At 41.0% G+C, this 15,823-nt stretch overlaps 1 protein-coding gene across 3 annotated transcripts in view; it reads right to left on the bottom strand.

Annotated features, from left to right (window-relative positions):
- SLC9A7 (solute carrier family 9 member A7) overlaps positions 1–15,823 on the bottom strand; it is a 74,143-nt gene that overhangs the window by 13,826 nt on the left and 44,494 nt on the right. For 2 of the 3 annotated variants that reach the window (XM_075737255.1, XM_075737249.1), the window contains exons 9-14: positions 15,479–15,567; positions 15,251–15,364; positions 12,723–12,834; positions 11,200–11,353; positions 5,766–5,825; positions 797–860 (exon numbers count right to left, since the gene is read on the bottom strand). In XM_075737255.1, the coding sequence (XP_075593370.1) occupies positions 797–860; positions 5,766–5,825; positions 11,200–11,353; positions 12,723–12,834; positions 15,251–15,364; positions 15,479–15,567 (593 nt within the window). The remainder of the gene's footprint in view (positions 1–796; positions 861–5,765; positions 5,826–11,199; positions 11,354–12,722; positions 12,835–15,250; positions 15,365–15,478; positions 15,568–15,823) is intronic. The other variant, XM_075737262.1, reaches the window with a different exon arrangement.

The raw sequence follows: 15,823 nt of genomic DNA, 5'->3' as shown, positions 1-15,823 counted from the left end.
GTATCAATTATTGAACAGAAGCCAAGAGGATCATCTCTGGGTCAGTCTTGGGGAGGACTGTTTATGCTGTAGCATGTTAGAAGTAAGCATGTTGGGTAGGTAGGGAAAGAGGAAAGCACATTGTTGAATACAGAGTATTAGTAGATTTGGGAAGGTTTTTAATGCCTTATACATATACATAAAAATCTGAATGCTGCAACATTACATCCAGCACCACAGAATGTTTTTTGGTGGTCATTACTTGATTATTATAAAGTAAAACGCATTACTGACTGTCATGACTTAGCCCCAGCCAGCAGCTGAGCACCACGCTGCTGCTTGCTCACTCCTCTCCCCCACAGTGGGATGGGGAGGAGAATCGGAAGAAAAAAAGTAAAACTCGTGGGTTGGGATAAGGACAGTTTACCGGGACAGCAAAGGAAGAGGAAAATAACATCACCACTACTAATAAAAGAATATACAAAGCGGGTGATACACAACACAATTTGCTCACCGCCCAGAACCCGATGCCCATCCCATCCCCAGTGATTCCTCCTCCCCAGCCAGCTCCCCCCTTATAAACTGCGTATGATATCATGTAGTATGGAATATCCCTTTGGCTAGATTGGGTCAGCTGTCCTGGCTGTGTTCCTTCCCAGCTTCTTGTGAAAATTAACTTTATGACAGCTGAAAACCAGGACACTGATTTGTCAGCTACGAGAGAAAGGTTTTATCCATGCACATAGCTTCTGTAGTTCTTTATCATCTTAGTTATGAAATAAGATCAGCCTAATAGAGAAGTTATGTAATTACTTACTCCTTGTAAGACTTGAAAGCTGTCATTAGTAGGTGGAGGATCCTGATCTGGGTCAACCCCAACCCTACAGAAACATTAGGAAAACAAAGCGAGTGGTGTTACTGAGGGTTGCAAATGCTGTAAGTTTGGCAGAATGCATTTTAAAAGCACTTTAAGCACCCAGCAAAGCTGCATTCAGAGAGGTTATGAAAATAGTTTGAGGAAGAGCTGTCCATTATTCCCCTGCAGTTACATAGCTATAAACACAACACTTTTTCACTCAAGCAGCAACTACCTGTAGATAACAGCTTTAACTCCATCTCAGCATCAACTTTAACTGCTTACCTTTGTTGACAATTGTTTGGGGACATTGGCAAATACTATTTTTGACTTAAAAGGTGAACTGTGGGTGGCATACTTTTCGGTGGAGGACATCCATTATCTCCAGCAGCAAGAAACCACAGATTAAGGATAAGACCAGCCTAAATATTTGACACAGTAAATAACTTAGCTGCCAGATAGGCCTGAGAATGGTCAAAGAAAAGATTAAAAAAACAGCCACAGACACCCCCAAGTTTTAATGCACTATGAGAAGCAACAAAAATAGTTTATAAAAAGACTCATGATATTAATTTGCTGCAAGATTCATTCACCTAACACAACAGAGCTGCAGTGGATTAACAAGATATCTGTCTAGTCCAGCCTCCCACCTGAGTGAGGGAGGGTCTGTATAATGAGATGGAGGATGATTACAGAATAATATGTTAATAAAAACTGTCTACTCGCCTTTGCATAGTTAACAAGCATCTTATTATTGAACCATCCTTTCACATAGTGCTCCTATCCAAGATGGGTATTTAATCCTTGTAATTATGTTCAGGTTTTTCTGGTCTGTTTTAGGGGTAGCCATTTGTTAAGATAAGACTTGTCTAGTTTTAAATCCTATTCAGCCGTCTTGTATATTCTAGACCTCCAACCTCAAATGTTAGGTAAGATTGTCAGTTTCAAACGTGTTGTGTTTCAGTCCTACCATGTTGCATAAGTAGTGTAGGAAAATGCACGCAATAACAAAAACATATTGTCTAAAACAGCTAACTTCTTCATTTCCCCTCTCTTAGAAGGGACTGAGCTGGTGTAATGCAATTTCTTTGTTACCTAGACTTTGTGTCAGCTATTTCCAGCCACGGTGTTTATGCAACATATCCCTGAGGATCACCAGAAACCAACAGAACCTTGCTGGTAAGACCATATCATTTGTGTGTCCCAGGGACACATGCTTGCATAAGGCAAGCGGTGATCCAGACACAATTTACCTTCAGGCACAGAAGACTGTATGGATTAAACTAAAAGAGAACACCTCCAAATAACTTCCAGGGCCGCACTAACAGAACAATAGAAGAAGAAAAGTAGGCAACTGGACTAAAGCTTTAAATGATCTGTGTGGACTCACGGCCAATCCAAGGCCTCACATGACTTAATGTAGTTCAGGGAAAATCCTGAAGGCCACTCCAAGACAGCCTGCAGCAGCCGCAGAGCCAGTGCTGACCCAGTCCTCTGCTTGGATTTTTTTTCCTGAGTCTTTTCTTTCCTCATCACTTCCTTTTTCCACATACAGAGTGAGTCATCTTAACCCTTAGGCACACTTTGCCTGGGAATTCATCGGCACTGGCCAGCCTCAAGACTAAAAAGCTTTACCATTTTAAGGGAACACTGGACAGAGAGATTAGGTACTGGATTGTAACACATGTTAAAATAAAATGCCACACACAAGAGCTTCTGAAAGGTTACGTGGACTTTGATGCAACTGTTTAGGTTAGAAGACGTCGTAAAAAGGGGTTTTTGCAGACAAACGCGAAGCCCCACACAGAAAGCTAACAAGCAATGTCAGGAAACACGCTCAGTATGGCAATATATATACAAGAATGTGCATTCCTTTATAAATACACATAAAAGAAAAAGATTTGTAGCTTTCCAAACTCCAGCTGCACATTGGGGATGTTCAACGCACTACACACAGCAACCACGATCAAGTTAACAGTGCAGCTGGAGTTCAAGCAGCTCATTCCAGAAGATGAACATAGTTTGCATTCCCTAAATAGTTTTAACTCCCTGGGCTGCCCATTCACTTCACACTACATAAGAAAACCAAACAATTATGAATGTCTCGGCTTTAACTTGACTTACAAGGTTGTGGATTTGTTTTGGGGATTTTAACTGTCCTTAGGCAGGGGAAGGGGGCTTAGTGGAGGACCAAAGCAGGATGATCATACTGTTCAGTGAAAAGTCATAGTACATCACAGGCCAGGTGTCTGGGTTCACTGTTGTGCTGAAGACGAAGAGAGACGTTTTCTACTTAAAAATGGTTCAACTTTTAGAAAAAAAAATTCTTACTACAGATGTTTCGTTCAATATTGAAATAGTACCTTGACACAGACTTGTTAATTTCAAATGTTTCTTTCAAAGCCATTCTTCAGATGAGTTTATATTTTGAGTATTTCTAATTAATTTTTTTTTATAAATCACTTTTTAAGGTCATATTTCAAAGCGCGTTCCTCAGTTCACAGATAAATGCAAAATACATTACTGTTTTGAATTTCCATAACTACTTTTCATTTCTTTCATCCAGCATGCTGTGTCTCTTATCCTGTACTCTAGCATGAATTGTATAGGAAGCTTTATTTTTCTGCAGCAAGTCTGCCTGTTTAAGTTTCAAGGTATGTATACCCTGGTCTCATGACAAGCATCATGTTTTTGCAGGCCCTGTCCCCAAATTTCTTAGAAAGTCTCACTTTATTACCTGAAACAAAACAATGCGAAAAAACAGTCAAGTCTCTCCCAACCTCCTTTACAGTGAAGAGAAGCACAGAAAACATTTAGTTACTTCATCCTTACTTAATTACTTCCATAATTAAAAGTACAAGTAAAGCTGATGCACGTCTGTCTTCAACATAATTGTTTTCTGGTGGTTAAAAGAAGAAAATCCACCTCACATCCTTAAGTACATTTTAAAAGCTTCCCATAATTTAAATGTGCTGTAAAGGCCAGTACCAGTTCTCATTTAACCAGTTGTTAAATGAAGAAAAATTGTTACTGGATTGATTTAGGCAGATCCCCTCTCAGAGATCAGGGGCACAGGGAGGTTAGCCTTGCTAACAACTGTGGTGTTCTCCTCAGGCACCCCAGCCGAAAGGCGGGCGAGCAAGCCAGCTCTGGTTGAAAACAGTGTTTTGCTGAAGAGGCACAGATTGCGTGATGAGGACTGGGGGGGACGGACGTGGGCTGCGGGACAGGCAAGGCCAGGGCAGTGCAGATGCCAGCAAGCATCTTTGTTTTCCCTTCCACCCTATCTGAAAGCCCACTGCAGCAGTTGTGTGTGGATCCCCCAAGGGTGTACAGCAGCAATTCAAATAAGTAACTCTTAAGAAGCAGATGTCAGATGAAGAGTATGAGCAGTCTTTCAGCTGTAACAATGCATACATATCCCCAAACTGGTGAAAAAAATCCATCTACTTCCCCCATTGGCATCAATCTGGTATTTGACAGATAACTTAATACTTCAGTACAGAGTTACTAGTACATAAAGTTCAGCCATCTTTATTTCTGCCTTGGGAAGTTTACTGCAATACGTAGACGAGAGTATGCTACAGTAAAAATCCAATTTAAGTCTATTTTTTCACTCCTGCCTAATTAAAACATTTTTTTGTTTTTAAGGTATGAAAGGCTCTTCGCACTTTAAGAGCTCTGTAATAGCAAAGGGATTACCACTGATCTCCTAACACACAATACCAAAGCGTTTCTGCTCTTAACTGACTTCTGACCTTCTTGGTTCTTATTCTACAGCTAGAACTCCAGTATCCCGTGTAGGAAAGCAGTTAGATTTGATCCCTCAAATGCTAAGCCTATTCAGTAATTTAAACAGTGTGGTAGAAAATGGTTGACACACAAAATGTGGAACGCAAAATGGAAACTAAATGTATGGAAAGGAATGGTAAAAAAAAGCAGATAGAACTACTTCAAGTTCTCCACTATGTCATTTTAAAATGGGTGGAACCATTTCTTCTGATACTTCAAAAACCTTTCCAAGGCCCTGCAACACAGATGACAAGTTACCAAAATACCAGGCTTTATTAAATTCTAGCATATGTAATTAGTGTGGCAACAGCCCAAACTAACTGTAATAGATAACAGTTTTTAAATTGTCTGTACAAGCTAACATACTGCATCTGTGGCAAATTTAGTAGTTGGCTGGGAACCTTCAAGTGTGACAGGATACATGAATAACTTACCATTGCCCCACACAAAAGTTTTCTTCAGGTAAATATTCTGTATATATTTATATATATACATATACACACACACAGAAATACACATTCTCCTATAGCTGACAGTTACAGATTTTATTTCCCCCTCCCTTCTTTCTCTATCCATGTATCAGCTCTAGAAACCACCAACTGGAGAAGACTAGGATTCTGGTTTATCTCCACTCTTACTAGCATCTTCCTATAAAGCAATGTGATAACCCTCAGTTTTTAAAATACATTCCCCCAAAGGCTGAGCTAAATCATCTATGAAGCCTCTTCCAACCTGAACACTTTTATGAAATAAGCCCAAAGAATACTTAAGAATACCTGTGTGATTAAGGACCATAGGATCACATCCATGTTTTATCAAGTTTCAAGTCTTCCCAGGCCATTAGAGACACTAATTCTGCTTCATTAATTACCCATACACAACAGTTAAAGGCTGTGGCGTTTTGTGGGGGTTTGTCTGTTTGTTTGTTGTTGGTTTTTAAGCTAAAGACATGATGTGTGAACCACACTCCCAGCTCAGAAGAGAACAGGCTCAGAACTGAGGAACATCTACGGCACTCTGCAGAAAAGGAGAAGCAGCAGCATGCCATAGTATGGAAAAAGAGCACACGCTTAGTGTTATAAAGATGAAGAAAGCCAAGCACCAGGTTAATATGGTATCAAGGAAAGCATGATGTCACCTGAAATACAGCCAGCGGCTTTGACTCATCTCTTCCACCGATGGAACATGGTCACCAACTCTGGTACAGTACAAGAATGCAATGTGAGTAACAAAATGCTCATGAGATGGTAGCTTTACAGAGCTCCCTAGCAAAACAAAGTTAACAAACCAAAAAACCCTACCCAATCAAAAAAGATAAATCATACAAGAATAAGAATGACAGAACAATGACAAAGTGACAAAAAATCATAAAAATTAACAACAGCAGCAATTTATGATTGAGATGGCCAGTGATATTCTTCATTCCTTCAGATTCAGGCTAGCAAAACACGTGTATTCATGACAGGCTACCTCCCCCCGAAAATTAGATGCAGTAGCTCTCAAGAGAGCTGCTACACAGAGACAGAGCCAATCTAAGACAATTCCTACCACTTTGGACCTGTACATGGTCTAAAAGAGAAAATGCCATTAGAGAAAGTCACGACAGAGGCGATCAATACTGCCTAATTTCAGAGCAGTCCAGTACAACTGGCAATATGTACTAAACCACTTGGTTTAACTAACAAATGACTAACAATCTTTAACATAATAAGTCTCCAGTCATAGCAGAGTGTGCTTTTACTCCTTGCTTTGCCTTTTTCAATTGTAGTTTAAAAGAGAGAAGCACAAGTGAAAGCATGATTGGTTTCTAGTAGTTTCTATGCAAATTCCTTAGCAGCTTGTGGTTTGTCTTTCCCGCCCCCCCCCCCCCCGTTTTCCATGAAGGCATGCTACATGAACTATGTATTGCTTATGTGAAATAAAAGCCCAGATGATCAGAAATCCGCAGAGGCCGCACTTCACAACAAGCAGGTACACACATCCTGATTGCAGGCTTGCATCTTGATGAACCAAATATTTAAGGCCATAGCTTGTGCTATGAACAGCATGCACTCATCTAATCCTTGAAGGCCGAGGCAAATACCAGACTTTGGATAGATTTGTTTTGGATTCATGGTTCAATAGCTCTTCTCACATACCAACATACACTCCAGGTCAGAGTAATCTGCTCCGAAAGGCCAACACTGAGACGACTCTGAATATGCAGCAAAAACTAAACATTAAAAACTGCTCAATAACTTCCCTTCTACAACTTCTTTCTCTTTGCTGTATCTTTGCCAAGTTAATATACTGACGTTTTCCCAGATGTCCGTAATGAGTGCAGTGTTTTTGGAAAATTTTAGCTATTTTGGAAGAGTTCAACTGTTTCTCAGAAGATGGCCGAGGATGAAAATAATTCCCACCACCAAGCTTTTTAAAAGTAATAATAATAAAACCCAATCACTAAAAAAACCCCTGGAATTAGGAAAAAGTTCTTTCAGGTTGGTTTTAAGGTGCCTTTGGGTACTCCTTTACTTGACCTAACCAAGATAATGACTCCTGAAACTGCCAGCTGAGACCTGCCAGAGCTTGGCAGTCGTACCACCCATGTGCTCTAGATACATCTCAACCCAGCTCCTACAGGGCCTGGGTCTTCCCCACACTTTTTCCTCTGGTGTGAATTGCTGTGTTTCAGAGCACAAGAACAGAGGTAAAGAAGCATCTCCCAGCCTTACTTCCAGACATCCTAAAGAGATGTCAATCTCTTTCCTACCAAGGGAAGAACCCAGAGGGGTGAGGTTGGAGGCTCCGAGGCTGCAATGCACCGCCATTAAGAGAGATTCAAGGTTGATTATGAGAAACTAGAGATTGAGAAAGAAGGAGGTAGATGGGAGAAACTAGATTGGGAAAGATGACTAGAGAAAACAGTGTAGAAAAAGATACGGTGAAAGGAAAAACCCACAACAGAGGGCAAGGCACAGTGCCTGTGTCTGTGCATCTGCCCTTCAAGTGCAGCAGAGACCAGGTAGAAGGCAGTGAGGTGAAGGATCTAAGTTGCAGAATAATGGAAACAGGCTGCAAAACAGAAGGATGTAACCTCCTATCAGACATCCCCCCTGCTCCAGTCCAGAACATAACACAAGGCTGGATCCAGGCATCAACACTCGCATCCTGCCATTGCACTGAGGCATGGTATTTAAGAAATGCACATTTTATCATTGGACTACCCTGAGTAAGACAATGGAGTATAACTTGAGACTGCCACCAAGCTGTCAGTTTTACCACCATCACATAGCAGCTATACGAGATTTAAGTGTTTCCAGACTTCCTTTTTTAGTTTGCTCATTTAAAGAAAAAAAAGTCACTAAATAGAAAGCTCTTAAAAAGATTACATTTGCAAAATCAGACATAAGGTAGTAAATATCTAAGTTGACATTGTCCGTGCAACCTTTAATTTTTATGGTAGAAAGATACCTAAAATATTTTAAATTGAAAAATATAATGCTTTAAGATTTAGAAAAAGGTTGTTAAGTATAACTGAAATTACTTCATTAAAATAAACACAAACTTTCTCATTTGAAGCTGATCATGAAGGAAAGGAAGACATTAACCTATATGTTGCTTTACTCAACATGAAAAGAACCAGGTCAATAACCTCTAATGAAAAATGCAAAAAACATTATTTTGCAATACAAACGCTAGGAGTTCACTTTTTTCCTGTGACAGATAAGTGAAATGGTAAGTCAGCTACTTTTCTGAAAAGAGGAACTTTGCCAGTGGTTTTGATTTACAGGGCTCTCAAGTTTGCTGAAACTGCTAAAACTTCAGGCAGGAAATTGTTTTTTTGTTTTAGTCTCAAAGGACAAGACTATATTTTTAATATCCAAGTCATGCTTTAGTTTCTAAGAAAAAAAAAATCTACTGCTAGAAAAGTGTAATTGTTTATCACTCACATGTTTGGATACGTCTCACTGATAGACAGCCAAGAAATTCAAGCACATGACATCAGAGCTTTAACTGCAGCTTCTGGTGTTAATTTTTAACTTGCTTAGCATCAAGTAGCAGAAACCAAAAGCATCTAAGGATTCCATTATTTTTTACTTGGATTTTGCTGTCATGACCTCACTTACCCAACCAGTTAAGCAGTAAACTGAAGTTAAGTCTCTGCGACAAACCATAGGTCCTCCTCTCCTTAGCTGTACATTTAAGCCTGATCAGTGGACCCTGGTATGCTGGTAACATACCCTATCTGGGAAGATACCTGCTCGTCTGATTACTTGAAACATTCAGGACATCTCCATCTCCTCCTGCCTATCTCTTCCACTGGGTAGAAAGGGATGGAAAAGAGAAAAGCAGCACTAATTTGTCCCTTTCTTAAATCTGTAAGGTCAGACAGGGCTTCTTGCTTTCCAGCAGAAAGGGCTCTGTTCACAACACGGGGTACTTCACCGGCACCGAGGTTCCAATTCTCCATCAGCTGCACACGGCTGCCACCTCCTGGCACAAATCGGATTTCACGCAGTCTCAACAAGTGCAGTGTCCGTCATTAATAGAGCAGTGCCTATCAAAGCAGCTGTAGGCAGACCCATACAGTTCTCTAAAACACTTCCTATGTAGAGTTCCCATGTTTACATGATATCCTTCCCTTAAAAGGGAAGTTAACCATTTATTTTCCATCAACCATGCCAAACAAGTGACAGTTAAAAATTACTGCTTACTAGCAAAGGTGATTAAATCTCAAAAAACCCCTACAGTTAGACACTCAAAAGACAGTTTGGCCAACTGTCTTTTGGCAGCTGCTCCTCTAGGAATGGTACACCCTTTCCAGTTATTCTGCCTTGTTGGCCACAATAATGATTTTTGCAAGTATAGCCAACCTGAAGGGCAAGCCTGGAACGGATACGGCGTTAGCCATTTCTCCCTTCAGAGGCAACTCACCAGCCAGGCTCATGAAGTCTCATTATTGAACTAGATTAGTCCTGCTAAAGGGGCAAGTGCATCTTAGAAGCTTCAACAAATTGCTTCCCAGGTTCAGCTGGGGGAGTGGGGGGGTAGCTGCTACCTCAGAACTAGTTTCTAGTTGGCCAGGAGCTGGGCCACACACTGGAATTCAGTCCTGTCCTACTGCTGACAACTGAAGGAGCACTATGGCAGAAGTAATTGTTGACTGTATTTATAAGCAGCCTTCTGATACAGGCAGACTGAACGCATTTCCTCTTCACTTAGTTGTTCAGCAGCACATCCTGCCCCTTGCTGGATGATAAGGTTTGAAGGAAACAACCAACCATGCTCCCTCAACAAAAGAAGGGCAGGGCAGAAGGCTCAGCATGCCAACACCTATGTAAGGGCTGTTGGAGTCAGTTTTGTTGACCTGGTCACAGCCACACTTCAGTAGATGCTTTGGAATCCACTCAAGTGGAAGGCAGACAAGGGATATCCTCACAGTGGCGATCACAGAGGCTGCAGGTAGATCTTGGCAGACTTCATCCAGCCATTGAGAGCAGACTGCGAGAAGTGTTCTTACCCATGTGCTGCTGCCAGAACTCATCTCCTGCATTTCTGGGAGTCCTATCTGTCTTTTTTTTTTTTTTCCCCAACCTACAAAGTACTTGCTACCTATTGCCACAAGTAGTTCACTTAAGTTTTCCAAAAGCAGCACCAGTCCCCAAGAATGGTCAGTTCTTCCCAAGACTGAAACTGGTTTTATCTAAGATTGCCTTGTGATAGAATAGGAAAAAACAATGGGAGAGAAATTCTGGTTAACACAATTAGAAAGCAAGATAGAATAAAGCACAAATCATTTACATACAAAAAACACATTGAAGGGTTTGTACAGTGTGTATTGTTTTAATCCCACTCTATTTACCTTTGCTCCTCCCAACTGCCAAAACTGTCACAGAATAACAACATATGTTATGTTATGTCTTTAACAATGACTGATTCACAATTCTCTAACACTTCAGTTGTTAAGCTGTCCTCAAATATGAATGTACTTGCAGCCCTGAAGTACCAGGTACTGGCCAGGATTTCCAAATGGCTACACAATCATGCTGCTTACCATTTTCACAGGTCTCTAAACAGGAAGAAATAAATCCAGAAGACTAGAAAGATCCCATTTATCCCAGTTGTTTAGGTAACATCAGGTTTGTTTCAATAGGTGTTTAAAGTGCATTCAGTTTAGCACCGCCCACTAAAAACTCCATTTAATTGAAAAACAAAACAGGCCATTATCAGGAGCCAGAAGACAGGAAAGTGTCTAGTATAATAGGAAGAGAATTTTATATGGGACTAGATAGATAGGCTAATTCTTTCTTTTCAGTATAGAGGCTGCTGTATCAGGCAATAATATCTCATATCCTACTGGGCTGACAAGGACTTAGATACCTACACACAGAGCATCAGAGACCTTTAGGCTGAATCCCAGCAGCACCTTGTACATTTTCTTTACCAGCCTGCAGTAGCACCTTCCTCTAAAACATAATGTTCTAAATACCCAGAACACCTCTAGCAAGCATCAAACAAGTTCTGGAGGACTACTCCAGATTAGCAGAGTTGCCACTTGAAGTTTCCCCAGCACACAGTTCCATACTGACCTGATGTTCAGCCATGACAGCATAGGAGTTGTACCTCCACCGACAATCCACACAGTGAAAAAGACGATGAGCAGAGTTGTTGAGAACATCATTTGATGCGAGTAGGTAGCAGTATCTCGTATAGCCAGAGCAAATGCCATGGCTCCCCTGAGACCTACATGAAAGAATGAAACAGCAGAGCTTCAGAAGTGCAACTGTGCCTCTTTGTAACACAGCATCTTTCCTCGCTCCCTCCCGCCACACAGGCACAAAGTGACAGGCAGAAAGCACTGGGCTCCAGCGAGTTTTAATTCCCCTCTGTTTCCCTGATAAATTATGCCCTGGGATGATTTAGAACGTAATTTGCCTTAGTAATTTTTTTTAACTTATAGAAGCCACAAGTGCTAAGAAAAGGTGTAAATATTTCCAGAAACAAGGAAAAGGGAAAGAAAGGCAGAAACAAACAAGTTGTGAACAAGAACAAAACATAATATGGAACATAAGCAGCTCCCTGCATCCAAATGAAAATGCACACTTTTCCAGTTGATTCTGTAACTAAAGTGTGAGTTCTTGATATGAAATTGTTATCAGCTGGAAAAACATTCTAGTTAGTAACATGTGCACAGGCAGACTATATTCCACCCACCTCCCCTGCCCCCGATAAGGAAACTCCACTAGCAAGGACAAGTCATGGCATTTGCCCATCTAAAGACTTCTTCAGTAGGGGAATCACAGAATCACAGGATAGTTAAGGTTGGAAGTGACCTCTAGAAGTCATCTGGTCCAACTCCACTGCTCAAGCAGGTAGGTTGCCTAAGACCACATGCAGATGGCTTTTGAGTAACTCCAAGGATGGAGATGCCACAACCTCTCTGGGAAACCTGTGCCAGAGGTTGGACACAGTACAAAAGTATTTTCTGATGTTCAGAGGAAACTCCTGCGTTTCAGTTTGTGCCCAATGCCTCTGGTCCTGCCACTGGGCACCACTGGAAATAGCCTGGCTCCCTCTTATTCACACCCTCTCCTGTGCAGAGGCATCCCAGGCATTTCTTGAGGATACAAACGTTTAGACAGACACACACTCCATGATTTGCTTTAAGTGACAAACTTATAATTTCTGTCGCACAGATAACTGTTTAAGGGAGTTTAAGTCAAATACCTTGCTTTCTCCAACTAAGTGGGAGAGGGCACTCACTAATATGCCTTGATTTTCTCAGTAGATATCTGTTTCTGCACAACAGAATGTACTCTTTCTGTACGTCATCTCAGCTAGGAATAATCTTCTGGAAGAGATACATACCAATTCCCCCATTCCCTTCAGACGCACTTCAAATGAAAATACTCTATTCCCAACGTGAGGTGACTGCTTGCTGCCAGCAGCTGGCATTTCAAGATGTCACTTTACCCAGACATGACACACTTTCTGTAAAGGTTGAAAGATACATGATGGCATGCTGCAACAACCATTAAGTCTTCTATTCAGGATGCATGGATGTGGTTGTACTATAAATTGCTTGTAAGATTTTTTTTTTTTTTGCTTTTACCTGAAAACATCATCATATGCTGAAAGTTCCAGCTGATCTTATGCCTTCTGCCCAGATTCAACAAGAAGGAGAGAGGGTAGATGTGTGCAGCTCTGCCTAAAAAAATTGCAATCTGTTCACAGCTGAGGGTTAAGGATTTCACTTTCCAGAGGTATGCACTCTTGGGTACCTGGCTCTAACACGAAGCTTCTGGTTTAGACAGAGGTTTACATCATGATATCAAGTGTTTTTGTTATCTCTGTCCATATCAAACAGACTTTCAACAATTATGTGCATACAGAACCCAATGCACAGAATGTAAATTTTAACCAATATAACCCAGTTTTTTAATGCACAGTGAAGTTATACCTAGTATTTAAACATCAGTTGTACAAATGAAGACTTCACTTAAATTTCACACTTTAAACCACTATCACTACCACCATTCAATTATGTGTTTCAGACCAACAGAAATGCAGTCCTATGTACAGAATGAAAACCAACATAAGACCAGCAAGTGGCCACTCCATTACGGCTCCTGCAGAGGCAAAATCTCCTACTGGCTGGCAAGCACTTAAGAATACACAGTTACTAAGATGATACATCCAAAAACCACCTGTCAGCACTAGAATGAAGTTCAAAGAGAGTAGTAAAAAAAAGAGTATTGCAGAAATTCATGATGGTAGGTGGTAAGCTCCTTCGCTCCCTTACTGTGGTGTAAAACATTCAGTGGTTCCAGCGAAGAAGCAGAAAGCTGCATACACCCTCCACCATCTAAGGAATACTTTGGAACAAAGTAGAGTGATGTGCTGAAATCCTATAAAACACCAACACAACCAGAAGCCCATCAAACACTGATCATTTGGCTGCTGGGATAACAACATTAGAAGAATGAACAGTTCTCTTATGGAAAAGAAATAAAGCCATATAAGAGCTCTAGACACCACGGGGTTGTTGCCACAGCTAAAGTAAAGCAATACTGCCTGCAGGAAATTATGTCTCTAAGAAAATAAGATTTTGATTATTACTTTGTACAAAAAGCCTCATGTAATTATTCCAAACAACTTTTATAGCAGTCCTTTTGAGGACTGCAGAACTCATATATCATAAGCCACCACAGGAAGAATGGCTAGGATTTTTCAGTGACACTGAGGCTTTAGCTCTGCCTTTGCAGTCCAACCTTTCTCTTTCAACAGCTAACAACGCCTCTATATTTCACTCCCACAAGGTGTTAACTCAATGGGGACAGCAGCTGTTGAGGCAAAATGTGGGTGCTAGTACTAGCTGCCCTCCTCACAGAGGCAGAAAAAACACTCAAGAGGCAACAGAGGTTAAGTGCAGTGGTAGAAAAAGATGCAAAAAATGTAGTAAAAGGTAGGTGGGTAGGAAGAGAAAGAAACAAACAAGACAGATAGCATAACCTGAGAGAGGACTGAAGGCCACAGCAAAGATGAAAAATTACAATGCTTAGTATACCAGATGCAACTATTCTGTTCATGGCTTTATCCGATGGCTGCAGGGCTCTGAAGCACTTTTTCAGGTCAGAAGAACAGACGTGAGGAGATGTAGGAGAAAATTTATTACTGTTTCAGAAAAAAAGTAAATGGCCAAAGGAAAATAAAGACAAATGTGATGAAAGTCTAGAAGCAGTACAGAGATGAGAGAAAACAGCGGAAAAAAGGAGAGAAAAGAAATACATTCTGGATTAGGCCATCTTTGCATGTCCTTTCACTGGGTTTTATCTCATTGCCAACAGTCCTCCTGCAGCAGGCAGAGAAAAATGAACACTGGAAGACAAGTTCCCATTGCTTCATGCACACTTTTAATTGCTCTGAATGTTCAAGCAGCCAGGAATATAGTGAAGAAATAGGTACATAAGCAGGGGCGGGGTGCAGAGAGGAATCCAGTGATTCCCAGCTTACACGAGTGTGACTACTACAAAAGTGTTCAGTTCTGGGGAATTCCAGAGCCAGGAACCAAGTCAGCCAGCGACAACGGGAACTGGATAACCACCTCCAACACCAGCACCTTCCAGCAGTGTGCACCCTTCATGTCATGGTCTGCACCATAGCTCAGTTCCTTCCTCCTCCCCCCATCACCTGAGAACTTGACCTCTCCCTTTGGGGCACTACTCAAAGATATTCACCCATGATCATCTTTATTTACTTGAAGTTCGTCTGCTTTCTTCAAGGGACCATTGGAAGCAAAGAGAAAAATGAATCCTTTCTAGGCCAACGTTCAAATACAAGAGCAACACAAGCATTGCTGGCTGTCAATAGCCAAGTCACACAGTAAATTTATCTATTTATTTATCTGTTGAAACTATATGACTTCTAGCACTTGCTCAGGTGCAGAGCCAACAACTGTGTGGCACAGAGGCCTTAGGGATTTGATGTAAGGGGTAACCAAAGATTGTTCTCAAAATTCTTGTGCCTGCAAGACAGGAGGGAAACTCAGGTCAGCCACCATCCTCTATTCAGTAAAGCCAACAGGCATCATACATTTTCAGGCACATAAAATAAACCTCACACAAAGTGAAAAAAGGATACAAAAGCTCCAATAATGAAAACTGGGCTGAATATGTGTTTCTGGAAAGTAAACAGTGCCAAACCCATATAAGAAAATATGAAGTTCTCTGCCAGGAAGTGCAATACCTCAAAGAGCTAGGGAGAAAACAGTCATATGTTAATGGCCAAGCAATAAAGCCACTTTTCAAAAACAATAGTACGCAGAATATTACAGCAATACAGTGTACAAAAAGTGAAAGACAGTCTTGCCTGCTTAGTGCGACTTCTTGATTCAACTGACAAATTATTGTACGTGTAATGCGCCTGGGTAATTCCACAGAAGAGGACAGCCACCACACCTGTGAAAAGAATCACGTGTGAAAAATCAGCCTGTTTACAGTGTGAGCCCAACACATTTACTTAAATTTATACATCATCCTTAACCTTGAGATTTTATGAACTTTATTTTCAATTGAGTTAGATTCCAGGTTGGAATCGAGGGCAGTTGGGCAAGTGATCCAGACCAGTGCTTTTAAAAGCCACACAGTGAGCTGCACCTTCGATGGCATTGTACAGAACATAGAAAAGCTCAAAGAACCAACATCGCGTTTCTCA

The sequence above is a fragment of the Balearica regulorum genome, chromosome 1, assembly GCF_011004875.1.
Source record: "Balearica regulorum gibbericeps isolate bBalReg1 chromosome 1, bBalReg1.pri, whole genome shotgun sequence".
Lineage (NCBI taxonomy): Eukaryota > Metazoa > Chordata > Aves > Gruiformes > Gruidae > Balearica > Balearica regulorum.
The sequence above is the reverse complement of the archived record's forward strand: the minus strand, read 5'-3'. Positions and strand labels throughout refer to the sequence as shown.